The 23072-nt window shown below is 38.0% G+C and overlaps 3 protein-coding genes across 3 annotated transcripts in view; 1 reads left to right on the plus strand and 2 right to left on the minus strand.

The window, feature by feature from the left end:
* Nucleotides 1–18670, minus strand: part of LOC136446761 (peroxisomal carnitine O-octanoyltransferase-like) — a 32494-nt gene extending 13824 nt beyond the window's left edge. The window contains exon 1 of the mRNA XM_066445308.1: nucleotides 18648–18670. The gene's annotated coding sequence lies outside the window, so the exon portion shown is untranslated. The remainder of the gene's footprint in view (nucleotides 1–18647) is intronic.
* LOC136446764 (peroxisomal carnitine O-octanoyltransferase-like) lies at nucleotides 5000–17978 on the minus strand. The gene is made up of 17 exons (XM_066445312.1): nucleotides 17888–17978; nucleotides 16786–16920; nucleotides 16224–16348; nucleotides 15675–15856; nucleotides 14678–14808; nucleotides 14130–14241; nucleotides 13210–13303; nucleotides 11565–11678; nucleotides 10781–10882; nucleotides 10226–10309; nucleotides 9182–9289; nucleotides 8412–8542; nucleotides 7721–7844; nucleotides 6953–7031; nucleotides 6233–6326; nucleotides 5699–5818; nucleotides 5000–5269 (listed from the first exon to the last, which is right to left on the minus strand). Exons 1-17 carry the CDS (start codon nucleotides 17952–17954, stop codon nucleotides 5149–5151), a joined length of 1923 nt encoding a protein of 640 aa, XP_066301409.1. The 5' UTR covers nucleotides 17955–17978; the 3' UTR covers nucleotides 5000–5148.
* A 466-nt stretch (nucleotides 18671–19136) lies between the features above and the next one.
* LOC136447650 (S-acyl fatty acid synthase thioesterase, medium chain-like) lies at nucleotides 19137–23060 on the plus strand. The gene is made up of 7 exons (XM_066446690.1): nucleotides 19137–19353; nucleotides 19802–19940; nucleotides 20279–20312; nucleotides 20574–20693; nucleotides 21393–21568; nucleotides 22148–22233; nucleotides 22685–23060. Exons 1-7 carry the CDS (start codon nucleotides 19212–19214, stop codon nucleotides 22813–22815), a joined length of 828 nt encoding a protein of 275 aa, XP_066302787.1. The 5' UTR covers nucleotides 19137–19211; the 3' UTR covers nucleotides 22816–23060.
* The last annotated feature ends 12 nt before the right edge of the window (nucleotides 23061–23072 follow it).

Genomic DNA, 23072 nt, shown 5'->3' on the forward strand with positions numbered 1-23072 from the left:
CGTTTGCATGGGTGTCGTCGGATGCTTAAAGTCAGCATAACTGTAGAACGTGTAGATGGATTGTAATGATATTTGGTATGTGGGTATGCGCTGGGAGGAGAATGGTCAAGGTCGATTTTGGGCCCCCTGGTTTGTGTCCCTGGAACTGCAATGGCCTATTTGTACAAATGTTCTAAAGGGGTATAACTGAAGAGAGGAACAACAGATTTTCATGTTATTTGGTGAAGTGCACTGAAGTGCAAATCATGCGAAGTTAGTGTGTTTGCGTGTGTGCGCGTGTGTGTATGTTTGTGTCACCGTGTGTCACCGGACGCTTAAAATCAGCATAACTGAAGAACGTGTGGATGGATTGAAATGATATTTGGTATGTGGGTAGGTGCTGGGAGGAGAAAGGTCAAGGTCGATTTTGGGCCCCCTGGTATGTGTCACTGGAACTGCAATGGCGTGTTTGTAAATATTTTGCAAGGAGAATAACTGAAGAAAGGAGCGACAGATTTTCATGTTATTTGATATGCAGGTAGGTTGGACAGAGATGTACAAACTGAAGTGCTAATTATGCAAATTCATACTGAATTTGCATAAGTAATGAGGAATATCTACTCTATTGTGGGCTTTGAGGTCGCACCATCTGTTGGTCTCTTATCTAGGTCAGTAGCTATTTATAGCCACTTCTCCCCTTGCCCGGCCAGTGTGGGTCATACCATTGAGCGATATAGAATGGGGGGAACTGGTTTAATAAAAATACAAAATTTCATGGAGATTTTGGGTCCTAAGACTCTTGTTAGTACATGTATTGTTAGGTTTCACAAAGTTCCGTTGGTTCTCAAGACATGGCCACGGTGCTAACCACATTCAAAAAGGTTCATGTTTCAAATAAAATGAAATGCAGATGATCACTTGTGGCCACCGTAAAAACAGACTTTCAAATATGATATAGTTCGCCGGATATCAGCACGAAACTTTTTCGGAGCTGTTTTACTCTACCAAGGAGGTTCAACCTCATGGACTTTACAAAAGGCTTACTGAAGATAATGTAGAAAGTTTATTTGTTCATGTAGAAAGTTAAAGCCCGAAGGCTAATTACAGTACATGATAGAAGCACAGGAGACATACATGTGACAGTGATAACTGATTTTTGTTGTTGTAACAGAAAGTAGTGCTGCGAATATCTATCTTATAGATGAAGGTTAGACATCCAGGTAATAAGATACGCTAAAATAGTTACTCAAGCAACTGGATAACATGTTTAAACAGTCAGACGTTTCAGACAGAATCCGCTATGTTTCGTCAGCCACTGACTGTTTCAAAATCTAATCCAGTTGCTTGAGTAACTATTTTTGGCTTATCTTAGACATTGTAGTACGACATATGCATGATAAGTATGAGCAAGAGGTTAAAAAAGATAGGACACCTTTTTCAAATGCTAAATGGAATGGACAAGCGTGAACTACCTGGTTAGACAATGGTTAACTACTGGTGGGCCAAATGGTCTGGGATCCGAAGTCAATTTACATACCTTTTCACAGCTTTTTCGTTAGATTTGCATGTCAGTGGACTGCTAATTATTCAATGAACTTTGGTGATTAAAGGTGCGTCAGGGATAGCTTTACACCAGCATTTTGTAAGGGCGCAGTTTTTTCATGCCAATGTATTTTATTATTCCTGAAGATTATCTATTATGATCTAACCTACACAATAATATCATACTAATATCCTAATCTAACCTATATTTTCATCTCGGCAACGACAGGCCTCTAAATCAGGAACGGGCCAAAAATGGCGATCACTATGCCGAAAAGCAGAGAAAAAATTCAAAGCACTGAAAAAAAATCAATCCAATAATCTTCCTGTTGTCAACAGACTATGTTTAAACAAAATCAAACATATGTAGACACAGTTCTAATGTCTTAAACCAGTTTATTCCTTATAAACCAAATATTTGCAAATCTACTTATATTTTATTACTGCAAGACACTCCTTAACAATGTTTCTAAAAAACAAACTCACCTAACGAAAACACAATGGATTAGTAGGATCAAGGACATTATATAATATCCTTGGCAGGATTCATTGTCTTTTGTTCTAAAGCTACTTTACTATGATGTACAATGTACTAAACTACATGCACTAGTATTTGGGATTGCTTTAGTTACAATGGCACCTAATTAAATCTGGGTGTAAACCATGTTAATGTTACATACAGTCTTCAGCCCGCAGTGTTGTTCTTTGATATAATGTACTATCATAATAATGATAAAAATTACATAGCATGATGTTGTCACTGAATGAATGATAAGTACACTGAAAATGAATAAAAAGTTTCTTTCTTGATCATGAATGCAATGTTGTGGGCAATACATGACAACGTATATGTTAATTCCGACAAAACAATGAAAATAACATAATATGGTCCTAGAAGTGCCCTAACCTGCAGTGCCCCACTATATAATTTCTCATTACATTCCTTTTACCAGTCTCAATTTACATAAACAATGTTCAGTGAGTTGTGAAACATACTGTATACCACAAAGTTTCTGTAAGACCTGATACACACTGGGAAAATTTTCTGGACGTACATGTACGACAACGACGTAAGTCAATGTCGTATGGGCCATAAAAATGCCTATTGTATGACGCACGGGGCCAATACACATCCAGGAAAAAAGGCGATGTATGTCATTGTCCTATGTCATTGTCGTATGTCCAGAAAATTTTCCGTGTATATCGAGTCTATATATATGTCTTACTAAGAGGTTTATAGTTATAAGTGGTAAGTAGCAGCATGGTTTAGTATTCTGTTTTTAGAATTATTTTATCTATAAAGTAAATACATGACCAATACCAGCTCCAATATATGTCGATGTGTCTTCTGCATGTAACATAGTTGTTTTGAGCACCATGAGCACTAAGATACAATGTTCAAGCAAAGCAGTACTAAACGATTTGAAGGTTGCATACAGAACTTCAATGGCCTTAACTTGTTTAACAATACATTACATGACCTGGTTTAAAAAGGATGATAGTGCTATTTCCACAACTTTAAAAGTAACTTCAATGAATAGAAGAAAAAAATTAGATTTTTTCATCCTTGAACCTTTTGTAAAATAGAAGAAAATATCATATTATCCTTGAACCTTCTGGATAATAGAAGAAAAAATGGATTATTTTATCCTTGAACCTTTTGTATAATAGAAAAAAAATTAGATTATTTTACCCTTGAACCTTTTGTATAATAGAAGAAAAACATTAGATTATCTTATACTTGAACCTTTTGTATAATAGAAGAAAAAACTTAGATTATTTTATACTTGAACCTTTTGTATAATAGAAGAAACAAATTAGATTAATTTATCCTTGAACCTTTTGTATAATAGAAGAAAAAAATCAGATTGTCATCCTTGAACCTTCTGGATAATAGAAGAAAAAATTATATTATTTTATCCTTGAACCTTTTGTATAATAGAAGAAAAAAAATAGATTATTTTTTCCTTGAACCTTTTGAATAATAGAAGAAAAAAATTAGATTATCTTATCCTTGAACCTTTTGTATAATAGAAAAAAATCTTAGATTATTTTATCCTTGAACCTTTTATATAATAGAAGAAAAAATTAGATTATTTTATCCTTGAACCTTTTGTATAATTGTAAGGCAAGCAGATTTATGGTACAGGGATAAACAGTGAAGAACCAGCCTTTATAGGGATGATGACACTATACATTGGATGGGGTATGCACTCTCAGAGTGCTTAATATAGGCTTGCTCTCTTTACATGTACTTGTCTTTTATTTAGCAAGGCCATCTTTTGGAGTTATAGTCATCTACAATGAATCTTAACTTCATGTTTCCATTATTTGGGCTAAAATCACAATTAACGCTAGATCGCAAGTCAGGTGTACGAGTATGTCACAACTATTGAGACATCACACATTCTTAACCTGCTAACTTATGTTGTAATGTTAACCAGTGCACCTACAATATAATTCTTAATACTCTTCATGATAACCCCCTCATCTATTGGGCATCTTTACTCACTTTCTATATCAACGAAGTAGGGAGGTGCTGACTGCCATGTTGCAAAAAGGATTGTGTAATGCTGGATTGGTGCTGCATTGATGCTAGACTAGTATCATGGCATTTTTATCACTGATGCCACCTCAGTCTGGAACCAATGCTGCACTATTCTATTCGTTCAAGGCATTGCTGTGTTGACAGTTCAGGGAGTTGCAGTGGTATCTCAGACAGCCATGATAACTCTGGAATTACCATGGCAGTCGGCACCAATGCTACACTAGAGCAGCATCAATATTTTGAGCATTAGGACTGCAATACACATCATTTTTGCAAGGGAACTGTAGGCTTATCAAGCACATTCTGTGACTCCTTTAGGTAGGCTCTAACCAAATAGCTCTGAAATTGCCATGGCAGTTGGGACCAATGTTACACTAGAGCAGCATCAATATTTTGAGCAGTAGGGCTGCAATACACATAATTTTTGCAAGGGAACTGCAGGATAAGCAAGCACATTCTGTGACTCCTTCAGGTAGGCTCTAACCAGGGCTACCTACTGGAGGTGTCTCAAATTGCTCTGAAATTGCAATGGCAGTCGGCACCAATGCTACACTAGAGCAGCATCAAAATGTTAAGCATTAGGGCTGCAATACACATAATTTTTCCAAGGCTAATCCAGCACATTCTGTGACTCCTTCAGGTAGGCTCTAACCAAATAGCTCTGAAATTGCCATGGCAGTTGGCACCAATGCTACACTAGAGCAGCAACAACATTTTGAGCATTAGGGCTGCAATACACATAATTTTTGCAAGGGAACTGTAGGCTAATCAAGCACATTCTGTGACTCCTTCATGTAGGCTCTAACCAAATAGCTCTGAAACTGCCATGGCAGTTGGCACCAATACTGCACTAGAGCAGCATCAACATTTTGAGCATTAGGACTGCAATACACATAATTTTTGCAAGGGAACTGTAGGCTAATCAACCAAAAAGCTCTGAAATTGCCATGGCAATTGGCATCAATGCTACACTAGAGCAGCATCAATATTTTGAGCATTAGGGCTGCAATACACATACTTTTTGCAAGGCTAATCAAGCACATTCTGTGACTCCTTCAGGTAGGCTCTAACCAGGTTAGTTACATCCTACTGGAGGTGCAGAGTTGCTGGATGTCCAGTAGGGCCTGCTCGATGCTGCCTGCCATCTTCTCCGCACAGGTTTCTTTGTTACTCTTCCATGCTGTCACACAGATCGTCAATCTAAAGAAAGAAAAATGGTTACTGTTGTTACATACGGGCTATCGAGGGAGATATTTCTAAGGCAATTCATTATATGTCATCATTGGAATATATATTTATTAGATAATATCTGCATGATTTTTTTATTTTTGCTATCTATCTTCAATCGAACCAACATCTATTATCCTTTCATCCCTTCATCTCTCTATCATACATACATGCATACTTTGATACATACGTACATACAACCATACATGTACATAGTACATACATACATACAGTACAATCATAAACAGTACATAAATACATACATGCAACCATACAAAGCGCATATAATTATACATAGTATATACATACATACATACATGCATACATACATACAATCACACAAAGCACACATACATGCATAGTATATGCATACATACAAAAATACATACAATGTCCACTTACCGATTGTCCTGTATCTTGTAAAAGCTGCCGTAGCCATCATGGCGCATGGGCGCACAGCCGCCATATATGGACGTGTATCCCAGGGTGCTCGTGGACAGGACGAAATTTCCTCCGCCACCACTGCAAAAGAGTCATCAAATTTATTTTTACTTTGGTCTTAAATTCTGTTATATGATAGATTGAAATAAAAAATGACAGGACTTACATATCCATAATATGTAAAGGTGAAGGAGTGAAAATGGCAATTTTGTTTCAAACTATAATCTACAACATCTACTAACATAATTTCACCAGGGTACATATTTTCGCCATCCTGAAAAAATACGTCCAAACAGATCTCCAACCCAACCTCCCCCAGTATAATGCACTTCTGTATATCTAAACTCAGTACATTACTGGGGTGTGTGGCACTAGAGATTTCTCAAACCCACTGTTTTCTAAAGTGGCTGATTTATGTAACCCAGCGGTTTTATGTTAATGGTGGTTATATTCCTTTGTTGCCATTATACAAGGAACGTGGGGGGAAAAAGACACCTCTTTGTCCATGTTGGATCTGTGTAGATGTCTGGTCGAGTCATTCCAGCCTGGTCCGACAGGATCTGGAGTCCAAGCAGATGTCGGTCACAACCTGACAGACAAGAATAGTGGAAATCCTCTCAATAGTCACACAGCCACAGAACAGAGCCTAATTCATGTACCATCATTGACCTTACAGAAGAACTACAATGCACATGTAGCTAAGACACTTGGTCAACTATCATCACAAAAAAGACACCAAAACTACAACAGTACTATAACTTACAGTGACAGTGAATCTTGCAACACAATAAATATGTTTGTGTGCTACATAAGAGTTATCATTGTTTTGACTGCAAACTCAAAACACTGCAACAACACCATTCCCACTCTTAAACTGTAAAATCAAATTCCTAATAGTATGTAAACAAATCAATTTACAGCATTACATGTAATTTATAAGTTATACGTTAATATAATCATCATTATACATGTACTAAAGAAGTGAAACAGTCATTACAAACTTCCGACTTTAAATTCAATTACAAACATCCAATAAAAACCTGCTATCATAAGGATTCATAATATTGTACGTATATCAATAAGTAAGGAAGTTGCATTGTCTAATAATGGCTTTACACTGCAGGCTGCAGCTGTATTCCATTCTATAAAGTTTAATTAAAATATTATAACAAAGGTTTCTGTGCCTCCAACTATAAAAAAGTTAGGCCAGCATACCTCTGTTCAACATACACTCTCTCATCAGCCAAATAAACTTGTCGTTGGCAGTTCGGAGTGCCTGCAGTTTCTCAGCAGACTAAAGTGGAAAGAAGTTATCAATCTTTAAGGTAAATAACTGTAGGACTAGTGTGTACTTTCATCATAATTTTGTTCTCCAAGTACACTACACCAAGGAGGTTTAAATCCTATTCAAATCTCCTTGACTATACCGTTCAGAATAAGGTACAAACTTAATGCCCTCCTCCCAAAATTCAAATTTAAATAGCTTTGAACATTGCTATTTTGCTACTTATTGTAGATCTGTGATATAGTAAATTTCTACACTGATGCAGACCCTTTGTAATGTGTAAACAAATCCATGAAACAAAATGGTACCTTCTTTCAGTTAAAGATACTTCTGAATCAATAAAATGTTTCAAAACATGAAGGATACCGTTTGAGCATTTCGGTGTTTATCTTCGCTTAGGTAACAAACTTTGTACTACATTTTCTGTGACCATATTTTCAGATTTAAAAAATGAAGGTGGCAAATCTGAAAACCAAGAAATTAAATTGGTGAGTTTAGACATCCAGGTAATTAAGATACGCCAAAAAACAGTTACTCAAGCAACTGGATAAAATTTTGAAACTGGTATATATACCGTCAATGACAAAAGATATTTGATGCTGTCTGAAACATCTGACTATCAAAATTTCATCCAGTTTTTTGACATGCAATAGATCTACATATCAACGTATTCAAATCTCCATACAAAATATACCTACTGTGGTATTCCTGTCCACCATTGCCCTACAGAAGGCCACCGCTTCAGGGGTACAAGTTCTACAGGTCTCCGTCCGACCCATGTAGAACTTACGCGTGGACGCGGTCTCGTAGGTGGGCGCAGGTCTGCAAGTAGGGGTTGTAAAAGAGTACATTTACATGTAGACAACATACAAAAGAAGAACAAGTACATGTAATACATGTAATGGCTTACATGTATAACTCATTACATACAATCCGATCTTCCTTTAAGTTTGAATTCTTATACCACTGACTTAAATGCAAGACTGGTCTTAATACAACTTCATAAACTTTCCTGGGTTACATGCAGATGCTATATGCCTTCATTGGAGGAATAACAAAAATAATTGCAATAAAAATAGAGAACATTTATGCTAGCTTTTCCTTGCACATCATTAGATCAAAGACTCCCCCTGGTGACTACAAGAAGAACTGCATGCAGCAGCAGCTAATAACACAGAGGCCTCTACTCACAGAATTTGGGGTGATTTAAAAAGAAATGTGATAATTGTAAGGATATTTGCCTCAGTTCTACATCTTAAATTGTTACATGTTAGAAATAGTTCAATTCTCATGTATCTACTAGTTGCCATACATTGTACCTGTCGCAATTGTCGTGCAATAAAGTTCTTGATATTCTTCAATCTTCATAAAAGAGTTTTCAGTACTTACTTGCCATACGTTCTGTAGTAGGCCAGTTGCAGGGACAACTGTATCAGTCCGTCTGGATGTAACTTGTGAGAGCGGGTAAAGTTCTTCCCAAATGTCATAAACTTTAGACAGTGCACCTGTAAGTCACTCGCCTGTGGACGAAAAAAGCAAAAGAAAATCATTCATAAAACCTCAACTTTCGGTCAAAACATTTTAGTACAACCCCCAAACTATACAACACCTCCAACAGAAGTGTGAACTTGGCACATGTACTGACGATGATCTACTCGAGGCCAACCAGACTGCCCATCAGTGGATACAGCAGTGGAGCGACAAGATATGATGATGAGTACAAATGTACTTAAAACGTACAACTGTTACAATTAATTTATGTATGAATTGTATTAAAAGAAAAGCAGTTTCTGTATTCATTTGTACATGACTGAATAACCAAGAAAATGGCAATTTTATTTGAAAAGCTTTTAACTTAAGTTACTCATCTTGTACTGATGTACTTTATTAATAAGTAGTTTAACATTGTCTTAGCTCCTGTTCCAATATTTGAAAGGTTAACCTCTTGTACTCTGAAGTAGCCATTTAGCACACAATTTCCTATTGGTTACAGAGTTAGGCAGCAGGGAGAAGGTTAGTAATCTTGTTATTTGATTTACATTTTTGTACTTGGGTATCAAACATTCATCAGTATACTCAAAGGTTTGACAATGTTAGCATGTCAAACATGTTTCCACAAACTTTAAGGTTTCATGAAACACTTATAATAATTTTTTTACCATTTCCTGATACTGTAGTGCAGCGTCCTGTATGGCCTTCCCCATTGCTTCATCTATAGTGAACACCAGCTCTTTTGGCTCTGGTACCTTCCTTTCAGGGACTGTACCCTGCGATTGAAACAAAAGACAATGAATAAAAATGACACAATAAAAACAAATAGTAAACTGGAATAATAGCTTTTCTGTGGCACTTAGCACATTAACGGGTGCACTACAGAAGAGATGTACATCTCTTTATGTCATACCTGGACTGCGAAAACCTTTGATAGAGGTGTTCCGGACCGTGTGATAATTTTCCGTATCACATGAGGTTCTAGAGTTGTATCACACAGGCTTCCATGGACTATTTTGAATGCATTTCGAGTGCCGTTGAAAATTTGAATACCAGATTTGGAGGTCGTTATCTATGTTGTTACAGTTTTTTAATCAAGAACACAAAACTCACTCAACTTCTGGCGCATTCCGCATTGAAATGTGTGTTTTCTCGGGTGGGTATGACATAAATAAAATACAACACGGTGTATTCCGCATCACCCTCGGTCCCAGCCCTCCCGCAGGTCGGATCGCCCTCCGGCCTACGGTGATGCGGAATACCCCGTGCTGTATTCTATATGTACACAGAAACTTATCATTCTAGAATTCATAGGTTAGCCTTTACAGTGCCCTTTACTCTAGTGGAAGCCTTTGTCCAGTCTTCAACTCTTGCTAACTTTACATACAATCCTGATAAATAGGGAATCAGAGCTCTAAACATTTCACCCACCCAAATATAGCTAACAAGTCTATCCTAGGAATATACCTCTTTGGTTTAACTTTCAAATGCTTTTTGGTGAGGTTTCAGGGGAGAGCCAAATGGCTATTTTCATGTCTTTTACATTGTTTTGGATAACAGCTTTCCTATAAGTACAATATTATGTAGAAGCCAATGAATTTTTAAAATCGAATTTTACTTTCTTGAGAACAGAACCAAAATGGATGCTTTCCTTCTTTTAGTATCATATGGTATTTATGAGCTTTTGTTGTTTATTTGTTTAGAAGTCTTACCTTCCAGACGCCCTGCGCCTCTATGATTTTCTGGTCCATGTACAAGTTCAACACCACCAGGACGATGCCGTCAAATGCTGCATGCTGTAAGGGATGGGGAAGATTCTGTATTAATATCAGTATCAATACAGAATTTGTATAACTGCCTTTGAGTGTAACACACCAACTTTGCAGGAAAGGGGCGCAGCATGGCTGGTTACATTACATTGAACGACCTGTCACACCTAACCTTTGCGCATGTTTCTAAATGTCAGTGTTGTCTAAAGCTATCAAATGAAAATGCTTCTACAGTACTTGGTAGCAACGAGTTCCCTTCTACAAAGGTTTTCGGGGAAAAACAAATTCGATGCTTGGTTGATAACATTGGCACTTGAAGGCAAGACTATTTCTTGTTCTTTTCTGAGCAGCATAGCTGGTAGAACAAAAAGGCAAATAGCCAAACATATTTGTTATATATATTACATTTTTGTACCCATAACATGTCAGAATAAATCTATTGCAATCTAACTTGAAAATTGATGAATAATTATTGATTATAAAGAAAAAGAAACTTACATCACAGTTTGAGGCAAGGGTGCCGTTGTTGAACATCAGAGTATTGTAGGACTTATCAAACCATCGGTTAAAACAGTCACCTGTCAAACCTTGGGTTGTGATCTGGAAACAAATTAAAGGAGCATTTTTTAGCATTGACCCAGACTAACATACATGTAGTAAAGTGATCCTAAACCAGGATATAGGAGGTTCTTTTTACACAACCAGGTAATCTCACCTGCTAACGTTTCGGTGTCTGTCAGACACCTTCTTCAGAGCTTCTGACTGGAGTACTGAAACGTTAGCAGGTGAGATTACCTCGTTGTGTAAAAAGAACCTCCTATATCCTTTTCTCCTACCAACCTGATGAAAATATTTTCTGATCCTAAACTAGTTTGGCTTACTGAAGAGCAAATCTTCCACTGGTCGTGACAGAGAGGACAAATATAATATACAATTCATACAGTCAGATGCATTGTAGTATTTGTACATGTACTAGCCTGAGGGAAATTTCTGACTCTTTTTGACAAGCGTAATGAACATCAATCATGTAAAACTGAAAAGCAACACCATATTGTAATCATGCAGAAAAAAAAAAATTACAAGCACAAACAATATCAGCAAACTGAACAAGGAAGTACAATTTCTACTACTGTAACAGTCTTTCCTGCAACAACTGTTAATCTTTTTAAAGCCCTTGACCAAAAAAAAGGCTCGGGTCGGCAGGTTTTTGCTAGGGTCGGTCGGGTAACAGGAAACACTACATTTTTTTCCTAGGCCTTTGTAATATTTCCTTTGAGCTTACTTCTGAGTCGTTACTTGGTGACGTGTCATCCAGAGTGAAACAGATGAGACTCTTCTCGATGGCCTCCAGGTTCTGTTGGTTCCTACTGTCCAGCTCTATCAGTCTGTTCCGTAACTGGAGAGAAAGAAACTAATTCATAAGACTTACACTGTTTTTCATAAATTTTTGATTTTGTTTCAGTCAAAGACAGGTGAAACTTACAAAACAAATGCGAGAAGAATTGAATAGTTGTATTCTATAAGACTCTTAACCATATAGGGGGCCCAAACCTATACCACTTACTCTCCCTCCCATGAGCTATCTGACTCAAAAATCATGACCACAGCATGTCTAGAACACAAGATATCAAAACCAGAAGTTCTGTTGCAGTACTGTAGCAAGTTGAATTGTTTGGGTGCCCAAAGTCTAATCGTTTGCAGGTCTCACCAAAACCTATACCCACATACCAAATATCAATTTAAAGACAATCCACACAGGCCTTCTCAAGCTATCATGTTCACAGACACACAGATATATGCACCTTCTTGGAGAAGGTAACGTTGGGTAACATAAATTCGGGATTTTTCCGATAATGGTTGACTGAAATCAATCTAGCAGAACAATAAACCATCCTTTTTTTCTATTATTCTGTCAGTATCATGTACTATCTTTGCACTAATCATACATATGGTAGATTTTGTCTCTAGTCGTGCTGACACCATAATATTTCAACTTGAAACTACCGTCCGCTGCACGCACAATGACGGTACTGTCGGACAGGGGTGAACATTAATTCGGGAGAGAATATTCGTCTTGAATATCTTACTGCTAATTACATTTTATACAGCAGCTATTCGTTCCATCCTTGGCTTGAGGAGAGTGCTATGGATATAGACTTGTCCAAGTAAAAAAATACACGAAAAAACGGCCGTACCGCACACATCAGGCCTACGGGAACAACCCGTGTGTTGAGTCGGTAGCTATAGAACGTCAAAGTCGACATCCACCGTCATGGCAACGTGTACATTATTCATGGAAAGTTAGCCGGATGCCGTAGCATTGATAATACTACTATGTCCATGTATTCCTTGTTGTGTTAGGAGCAAACTTTGAGGAAAATATCGTCCTCAGTCCACTATCACACGCAACATTTAGACAAAAAAGTGTTCCTCACAAACCTTTGTCGTCTGCTTGACAACAGGATTCTGGGTAATGATATGGCGGCGGGAAAATACATGTGCCGTAGGTTGTAGCAACAAAGAGGGGTTTTGATGATTGATCACACTTAGAGTCCAATTGCAGGTCAGCAATTTTAAGAAAATAAGTTGTCTTGTAAATGATTGTGTTTAGCAGGAAGCGGATGTGACATTTGTCTTATAAACCAGCCGACAACGATGTAGTGTGATTCTCCCACGAAGCCCTCAAACTGTTCCAATAAGGGACGGAGAGTTTTTGTCCTCGTCGCCTTCTAATGCATGCTTATCGAAGCTTTTCAGACAGTGTTTTGAATACGATAGTCCGTCAAGTTTGCATTTCTAGCGGTATTACTGATTTTACATCTAGCACATATCCCTAAATACCCCGTTTTCGAAAAATCCCGAATTTAAGTACCCCACGAATTTATGTTACCCAACGTTACATGTAATTAAGCAACAATATGACGCACCTGCCACCATTTCGTCCTCTGTTCAGAAGTGAGAGCCCCCACCCCAGGGCCGGCTGGCTGTCCTGCACACTTCTCTTTTATTACAGTCAGCTGTCTGTTGACGTACAATGTATACAATTATTAAACACCATTCTTTAACTGTTCCGAAGCATCCAGATAGGTGCCATCTCCAGGACCCGTCCCACTGTCCCGAGACGGAAATTTGCTTGTTGGGACAAACAAAAATTTCACCTCATCCGTCCAAAAATCTAAACCATATACAAATGTTATACGTCTGGCACATTTCTACAATTTGGTAATTTTCAAAGCAGTCATGTATTCTTCTGGTATTCTCCGAACTATTCTCTTATAAACCTTACTGCCTCTCTTCAGGACTTGAATCTGAAATCTATACCTAATCTTAGATCTATGTAACAAAACAAAGTATTTTTTCTGACACTTAAACTTCAAGAATAATAATTGCTTGAACCTTTGTTTATTCATGATAAGATCAAATCGGCACGCAGGCCGCTTTTCATTGAGGTCATGAGGGAAGAGGTAAGGGTCAGATACAATATAACAGAGATACACAGTCATTTGAGTCCTAATAACTCTATCAACATACATCATTACATATTTATGGTGCAACAATATACAATTTCTACAACATACAACATAAAGTAGGGCGAAAGCTGGTTCATGGTCCGTGTCCATTTGTTTAGTTCATTTCCGTTACTTCAAGAGTCTAAATTGTGTATACTAATGTGTACAATTACTTTACACAGTACACACACATACTCAAAATTATAATGAAAAAAGCCAGAGGATCTCTAGATGACCAAAACCACTTGAACTACAATTCTAAACTCACTGTAATGCAAATAGCTGTGTCTTTTAACCTTCTTGCTGCTACATTAAGTGAAAACGTTCTATATACTGACCGTTGCAGTTCAGGTGGAGTATATGGTACATTGTTGTCATCGATCACTTCAACAGTATAGATTCTTCCAGCATGCAAGACACAGAGATGGGTGGGGCTTTCTCCTTCATACACTGTGAGAATGGGCCACAAAATTTGTCATATTAGGCCATGTTGATTTGATTATAATAAAATTATGGATGACATTCGCATCAAGTTTTTTTATTCGCACGCTCGCAACAGTTTTTGGGTCCCCAGAGGATGTCATCAATACAATCAAATCAACATGGCCTTAGATTTGGAAAAATAACAACGACAGAATTCCAAAAATCGGATTCCCTTTGTATTGACTTTTGTACATTGTTCAGTTACCAGAACTAACCTTTTGTAATAGACTTCGGCTAGTTGGGTAGCCCTGGCTGTACTTTTTTTACAGTCAAATTAATCAATCAAATCAAACTAAAGATAAATCTAAATACTTTGCAATTGGGTCAATGTTAATTTCCAATAACATATCAGTAGCATTCATAAGAGGCATTTTGTACATGTATCACACAAAGCTCTTCCCACCTGTCTTAAAGTGTGAGACTATCTTGTCTCTCTTCTCCCCTGGAATCTTACAGGTGTTGAACAGGTGTTTGTACTGCTCCATGCTACAGGGGGTCTTCCCACGGTCCATCTTATCAACAGGCCACTCCACACTTCAACAAACAACAAGAAGTCTGTCAAGAGGATGCTAAATAATCAAATGCAACAGCATGGCAGTATAGCTAAAGGAGCATTCCACTCAAGAAGTGGGTGTTATTTTCTGATAAATTATATTTTTCGGGATACAAATGCACTTGACTTTCGGCAAAATAAACAAAATTAGCTGTCTTTTGGACAATAATCCTTTTCTAAATCCATGTACCCCCATACAGATCCCCTTCTATGGCAAACTTTGGGCAGAATTTCTCGCTAACAGTGGAAGCGATAATTATAAGCTTAACGAATGTAGTCGAGTGTCTATCACGCATTTAGGAAGGCACACAAAAACGTTTGAAGACTATCCCATCTTTTGTTAGAAACATTGAACTCAACCATTGTTGAAAGTGTCCCTCAGGGAATTCAAGAACTCTATATATGTTTATAATGTTACAAAATGTAGCCCTGCAGTCAGGCTTCAACTCATGGTCAATTTGAAAAACAATCTGGATTCAAGCAAACAATTTAGACTCCTTTAAACCAGGTATCCATCCTATTTTAGCTCTCGACTGGTAACTCTGTTAACAGTGGTATCATGTTGGCATAACGGTTAGGGTGTTTGGTCCAGAATCCAAAGGTCTTGGGTTCGAATTCCCTGACATGCCACTAACATTGTACCCTTGAAAAAGGCACTTAACACTATGTTTTTTACTCCACCCAGGTGTAAAACTGCGAAAAGCCATTCCATTGTGTGAATGTAGCGCTATACTATTGTCTCAAAAGCACCGCGAACACTCCATTTTCTTCCTATCGCGAAATCAAATCCCCACAGACATTTCTAGATCTAATTCTGCATTTACAGTATATTCTAGACTGCACTTACTTTTTCATGAGTTTCCAGAAGTTGAGCGTGTGCCAGAGGGCGAGTCCAGCGCGCTCCAACTGGGAGCCGTCCTGGGGAGGCCAGTAGTGCTCGTGTGCCGGAGACGGTCCCGAAATGTTCACGTACACGGGGGTCGGGTAACGCGGCTCCAAGTATGCGAAATTGTACCACCATTCTGACAGCTACAGAAAGAAAGATAATGCAGAAACATGTGTTACTATATTTCTACATATAATTTTTATATAGTCAAACCTGGATTCAGTAACTAATTCAATGATGACAGAAAATGAAATAAACAGATTTTAGGTAATTTCTAGGTAATTTTATCTAAAGAGATCTAACAATGCAGCACCAGTAATCCCAGAGTTTTGCACACTCACTAGTACAAGAGACATCGGATATTCCATGCCAGCTGTTCAAAACATTTTTGAGAAAGCCTCCATAACACCATTTTTGTGGCAGCCTTAGTGTACCCTGCAGAATTATCATAAGAGTTGACTTTAAATGCTCATGCAACTTCAAAGTGGAAGTTCCCTTTACTGCTCTTACCCAGTTCCTGTGTGTCTTGGCTCTGTCCAGTAGTTTCTTGTGTAACTCCTTCCCTGCCCCAGTCTCAAACTCCTTTACAACTGCCTCTGTCTTCTTGTACTCCTCCTCTGTCACATGTGGCTTCACTGAAAACAACAGCGTTTGAAACGAAGTTTGAAACCACAGCTTTAAAATGACTAAAAAAATTTGACATTGAACAGTGTTCTGGAATATTTGACATACAGGACAACAATGTGGCATTGTTAAAATATACTCTTGCATGTGAAACCTAATCATTGTCTGGTTGTTCAGTGACCCTGCCTTTGGACCAAGAGGTCGGGGGTTCTAATCCCGGCTGTTCCCCCTCACCTGGCATGCACGCTTAACTGGAAAGGGTTGCAATCCTATAATGGGACGTTAAGCCTTGCAGGTTCATTGTATTTGTCAAAAAGAGCTAGGGGAATTTCCCTGGTACAATGAACCTGTATACTATATACACTGTCACATAGTCTTTGTCTTCTCTGTCACAATCAGTGGAAGATCAGCTAAAGATCAGTTTAATTTTTTGTATATAAGTGCTTACCTGAGTACAGGTATTTGTCCAGAGTATCTTTGAGAGTTGGTAGGGGCAGTGAGGGGAGGGAGTCCTGGTATTGGAATGTCCGCTCCCTGGGGGTGGCATTCTCAGCCTCACTCGACGCCATCCTAACGATGTTTACTGTAAAAAAAAATAAAGAAATATGTATACTGATTTTCTCTTAGGGAAAGTAACAAAAATAAAAAGATTAATATTTCTGGTGTGATTTGATGTCATCTACTTCTCCAAGGGAATTTTGCATGTTCATCAATCAAGCAGCCATCTGGTTCCAATTCTGTTGATCAGTCTCCGTGGTTCAAGGCTCATACTTTGATTGATTGCAAATTACATTCACAAATCATGCATATAAGTGGCGTGGTGGTACTCTCCAAGCAGAGGTTGGTGGGGAAGATCATAATTATGCCCCGTTTTTTGTCCGCTATCCCCAGTATGCTAATAAGATATGCGCGGTTGAATGTGAGTGTGCCAGATTAGCACGCGAGCGCGCTGGGCGCCTTGTAAAACTATTTCCGTTACCAGTTCACAGATTGCGGGAAGTAGGGGCATGGGGAGGGACTTTGACACATTTCCCAAAGAACTACTCCTCCCCTTGTCCTTTGCGCCTGCAACGTGGGGCAGAGGTTGGTGGGGATAGCGGACGAAAAACGGGGCATATGATAAAATGGTCACAATCTTCCCCACCAACCTCTGCTTGGAGAGTAGCGTGGTGGCAGTAGTCGTTTCCAGCTTTCATGATCAGAAGAACAATCAGGATTGTCTGAACAGCATTTGCCATAGCCTGGTACTAGTAACCAGTTCCCATGGGCCCTGCAAAGGGATATTTTACCCTCACAGCCCTGTAAGCACTGGCTTTTTCTAAAGCCTTTTTTAAAAATCTTTCTAACAGCAAATCTTTTCCTTACGATTCCTCAAAGTGTTCTTATTAACCTGGGCAGGCAGGTAACATTCCCAGAAGGGAAGAACACTACAGAGTATATCCCTGGAAGCGCCCGATGGGGTTAGTTACGTATACCAGGCTAAATTAAAGTACATTTGCTGTGAGCCTTACTAAAGCAGTTTTTGCTGAAAGAACATACATGTACAGTACCTCTGTTAACCCGCAGCACTGGAAAGAATCTGCACACACCAACAACACGACCAAACCACTGCACCATAACTCACAATCTGGATGGGGTTCCCACTATGCAATTTCACATGCAAAAACAACAATATCACATGCAAAATACAAAAACAAAAGAAAGAAGACTAGAGGCCATCTCCTCGGCCCCAGGACCAACATTCCCCCAAGGAAATTTTTACTCAGCTTTAGGTTCTACCTCAAGGGGGTGGGGGCTGAGCAAAGATTTCCTCCTCGGGGGCATGTTGGCACTGCAGCCGAGGAGCTGGCCAGTGAGGGCCCTGGAAACAGTCTGGCTTCCAGGCTACCTTTACTGTAGATAGTAGAGTTTAGATAATGATCGATAGTGATCATAGTCTAAAGTCCATCTTGGAAATTTTTGATCATTCCTCTGACGACAGCTCTTTATCAGTTACGTACCATGCTATAGGGTGGTCTTTGTTTCAGGCAGGGAGTGACCTCAACCTTCTCCCATAGTGTGGTTCAAGGTAAAAACAATTATTAACAGAAAAACACGACACACCCCCTCCCCTCCCATAACCCTTCCTTCCTCTTTAAAAATAACCCACAACAACCTAGCAAAGATGGACACGAACCACTCTGTTCATGGATGCTACTGTACCAATAATGCTAATTTCAGATTTCTACAGTCTTTCCGACTTAGAAGAGTGACTGTTAGTGCAGATAAAGAATATCTAAGCTAGAAATGTTACTTTTCTGCACAACTTACCAATATTTTCACCTGTCAAGCCGCCATCTTGTTAAGGGACAAGTCAACTCACAAGTACACGGGGAACAGGTTCGACAAAAGTAGTTTTATTCCTAGCAAAATAAAGCAAACAAAGTTCTAAATAATATAATAAATTATCAAAACAATATTAAGATAATTTTTTTAGGATATAATACTGAGCAAATCGATCTAAATACTGATTATTATTAATTTGATGGTAGTATACTCATCCCTAACGTATGGTACAGTCTAAAACTTAAAATCGGTGAAAGGTCAACAACCTTTAGACTATACCACTAATTCTATAGGGGTGAGTTGTAACCAAGTTTATCATTAGTCTTTCAGAAAATAATGATAATCTAAATTTACTGCTTTGCTAAAAAGCACATTTACCATTTTCATCTAATATTATACATTTTAATTTATATTCAAGGGTAGTGCATATAGACTTTTGTTACAATTACTTGACACCCCCGGATGTCCTTATAGAATATTCCCGGTAGACTTGAATGAGGAAGTAAAGTTCTTGAATACCTGAATACCGTCTTGTAAGTTTAACGTTATATGAGTAGAGTTATGGACAAACTTCTGGCCTGCCGTTTCCGCCACCCTGACGCCGCTGTCCGTCTCTTCTGTTTCCCCTGGGCAGGGGGAGGGTCTGGGTACTATAACAACTGGGGCAAGCTTATGCCCGGCACTGTTGAAGGTAAACAATATTCATGCAGATATCTGTAAAGCAACTTGGTGTTCCCCAAGGAATTATCCTTGGACCCGTCCTTTGGCACAAGATTGAAGATGACAATTCTCTTTTGATAATCAACCTCAAAATCTTGAAAAGGCAGTTTGAATTTTAAAAGGAAAGCTTTGATATCAGTACTACTGTACTAGTAACTGGTATAATGTGCTATTGAATAACAATTTTGTTAAATTGATTTCAACACATTGAAATTTGGGACGAATGTAAAATTTATTGTGTCATTGTTACACTGTTTATCATACCATACAGTTAATTTGTTGTTGCTTTTTAAAACGATGTACTCAGATATAAAAAAAAGTGGTAGCAACTTGCTATTATAATGGTTTCACTAATTACAGTAGCATCATATTTATTTGTTTTGCTATTCAGACATGTTGTTTCCTTGTTTACACTGCAGTGTACTCGCTGAGACTACCAGGAAGAGAAACTCGGCTAAAGGAGCCGTGCCACAAGACGATGGAGGCTCTTACAAATGACATCTCCACAACTATCCTACCAAAACTTAAAGACAAACCATTTGCATTCTTTGGACACAGGTAGATATCATTAAAATTAAATAGTAATAACTGAATAAAAATCTTAATGAGAAAGTAAAATTGATCTCTAAATGTATACGCTAAAGCATGCTTTAAGTATTTAAAGTTGTGCAGTGTGTAATGTTGGTGTTGATAGCCACTGCAAGTGGCTATAGCTAATGTTAACGGGGACACAGGATCGTGAGGTCACTGGTTCAATTCCTGGCATACCTGGCTAGATATTGTCTCCTTGGGAAAGGTACATAACAAAACTCCTCTCACTCCTACTATCAACCTACCTAGTCCCTTGACCTCTAGGTCATTGGGGGTACAAGATAGTGACTTCTCACTCCACCTAGGTGTAAAAATGGGTACCTGACTTCGGTTGGGGAGGTAAAAGGTGGTGGAAGGAGAGGGATGGACTCTACCTTCCATTCCTTGAACTCGGCCGAAGATCTTGAGTGTAAAATTTCAAGGTTAAATAAAGGTTGAAAAAAAAATTATATAATTATATCATAGAGTGCCATAGACACAGTGAATAACAACCCACTGCCCCTATCATGCCTATAGCATGAAAAAGGCTATGGGAGTTTTGCCTTTTTAAATGTACATTTGTTGTATAATGGCGCTGCGAAGCTTTTTTGATTAATCAAGTTTATTTGCTACTTTTACAGCATGGGAGCTTTCACAGCATTTGAAGTAGCCAGGTACCTACAGAAGTGGTACGGTTTGCAGCCTCAGCACCTGTTTGTGTCGGGAGTGTCTGCACCTCAGGTAAGATATGCAGTGGCTCGTGTAACTCTTTTGCAGTTTTTACGACTGAATAAAAAGACTCTTTTATGCAACCTTGGTGATTTATTCAACCAACGTTTCGGTGACCATCTGTCACCCTCCTCAGGGCAATTCTGACCGGTTCACACTGCACTGCAGCACAGGTGTCGCTTCTTATAGATGCATTCCCAAACGCAAAGCAGCGACACCTGTGCTGCAGTGCAATGTGAACCAGTCAGAATTGCCACCGAAACGTTGATTGAATAAAACACTTACAGTTAGATGTGGCTATCATCATGATCATTTTACTTGGAGGATAGTGCTTTCAATGGAGGGTTACATTTCTATACATTGTCAAGAAATTTGATTTGTTTTTTTTGCTAAAATTGTACATTTGGTGTACGGTCAATAGTTCAGTGATACTGAGCTTTTATTTATCAATTCATGCCAATGGCAGTAAATTGTTTTCTTTGATATTTCTTGGTATGTTTGACAATGCTACACAGTCAGTGTAACTGTAAAGATGTTCCGAGACTTTAGAACTTTAAATTTGTGGTTAAGGCGTTGAAACGTTATCTGTAGCCTACGACTTTGGCCTTAAAAACGGGGAATGAAAGTAAGGATAGATATATATTTTAATACAGTAGTGGGAGTATAGAATCGATATTACTTCTCAGATTGTAACATCTTCACTTATTTCAGTCCCCTCTAAGATACCAGAAGAACAGACAACCCGTCTTTGAGATGTCTGAGGAGGCATTCCTTGACTACATCCGACAGATAGGGGGAACGCCTGAAGAGATTCTTCAGAACAAAGGAATGATGAAACTGTTTCTTCCTCCACTCAGGGCAGACTTGGAGCTACTAGATGCTTACAAGTATGACTTTTCTGTCGCATAGCTTTTTACTTGATGAAATTCAATGATTCGAAGATCTTTAAACTGCATTTTTCAAGACAAAGAATTGGACTGTACCAAATGTTTGATGGTATAACACCCGGTAAGTCCTTATTAATTGCAAGGAATGAATCTTTGGCTTCTATGGCGTCATTTTTCAAAGATTGGGAACACTTAGTAAGTAGTTGATCAAATATAGCAGACATTTTGTGGCATAACAGCAATTAGCATAACATTTTTCAGTCATTCATCTACAACTAAAGACAATTCATAATTCTTAAAAATTCAATATTCACACATGTCACTTATGTCACTAGTTACCTTCTCTTTTTTATCAAGTAAAGTATTTGCTATTTTTTAATTTGACCTGCTACAATCTTTTAGTTAATGAGTTTGTTATTGCTAATTTAGTGATGAGGAACCATTGTGGGCTTCTTGTCTCTTTTGTAGTAGACAAGATCTTCGTTTGTATCTTCTAATGACTTTTAGACAACATCTGTCATTTAGTTTACTGTTTTTGTAGTAACTACAATATAAATTTAACATGATATTCTTTTGCAGCTACCAGATCCCAGACTCAGGCCCAGAGCTGTCCTGTCCTGTAACATGTTTTGATGGAACTGAAGACAGAGACCATGATCTGGATGGTGGGTATCATACCACTGTTTACATGTACATCATGTCCAATAGTTGGAATGACTCTAGTATATTGCATGAAATACAAATTAAAAGCTTTTTAGCTGAAGCGAGCTTAGACTGTTTGTTTGATATATGGATGCATTGTGCATTGTTAGGCATGAAAAAGATCATGGATTCACTTGAATGTGTATCATAGGATTTAAGATTTTTTGATTTACATGCTTTTTTATGATATCATATTCTGTAGTACTGTATATATTTATAAAGAAACACTGACACTATTTATGATATATTGATCAAACCTTATGACAAGAAAGAACATAACAAACTCCTGTTACTATATGATGTTTATTTTATTTATTTATTCATTTATTTATCTACCTATCTATTCATTGTTTGCTAAAAAGGACCAATAACGTATACAATGTATCTTAATTAATGTTTTCTTTCTTTTTTCAGCATGGGCTCAGCTGACAAGTCACAGTGCTTTCCAGAAAACTAAACTTCCTGGAGGCCATTTTTACCTTCTTGACAAGAACAATCAGCAGACTCTACTCAAACATATCCTACAGACTTTAGAAAACATTTGATAATGTTTTTTAACTAATTTGTATCTCTAAAATTCTATTTATATTCTCATGGATTCAATTTAGTAGAAGGGCTCAGGGAAGGTTTTTGCAGTGTTTTAAGTTTGCGGTCAAAAGAATACAGTAGCACAAAATCATCAATTTACTGTGTTATGAAAACAGTGAAGATAAAGCCACCGCAACTACATGTATTTGAAGATTTACAGTGGGAAAATAGTTTGAGTCGGTGAATTAATTACTTAATTAAGTAAATTGATAGA

The sequence above is a fragment of the Branchiostoma lanceolatum genome, chromosome 13 (genome assembly GCF_035083965.1).
Source record: "Branchiostoma lanceolatum isolate klBraLanc5 chromosome 13, klBraLanc5.hap2, whole genome shotgun sequence".
Lineage (NCBI taxonomy): Eukaryota > Metazoa > Chordata > Leptocardii > Amphioxiformes > Branchiostomatidae > Branchiostoma > Branchiostoma lanceolatum.

Excerpts from the sequence above, each read along its gene's own strand:
- LOC136446764 (XM_066445312.1), bottom strand. The coding sequence starts at position 17,954 with ATGGTGCAGTGGTTTGGTCGTGTTGTTGGTGTGTGCAGATTCTTTCCA. Across the intron at positions 10,883-11,564 it reads CACCAAGTAACGACTCAGAA|ATCACAACCCAAGGTTTGAC; the intron begins GTAAGCTCAAAG and ends ATTTGTTTCCAG. Across the intron at positions 10,310-10,780 it reads CCCTTGCCTCAAACTGTGAT|CATGCAGCATTTGACGGCAT; the intron begins GTAAGTTTCTTT and ends CATCCCTTACAG.
- LOC136447650 (XM_066446690.1), top strand. The coding sequence starts at position 19,212 with ATGAGTAGAGTTATGGACAAACTTCTGGCCTGCCGTTTCCGCCACCCT. Across the intron at positions 19,354-19,801 it reads TATGCCCGGCACTGTTGAAG|TGTACTCGCTGAGACTACCA; the intron begins GTAAACAATATT and ends TTTACACTGCAG. Across the intron at positions 22,234-22,684 it reads CAGAGACCATGATCTGGATG|CATGGGCTCAGCTGACAAGT; the intron begins GTGGGTATCATA and ends TTCTTTTTTCAG.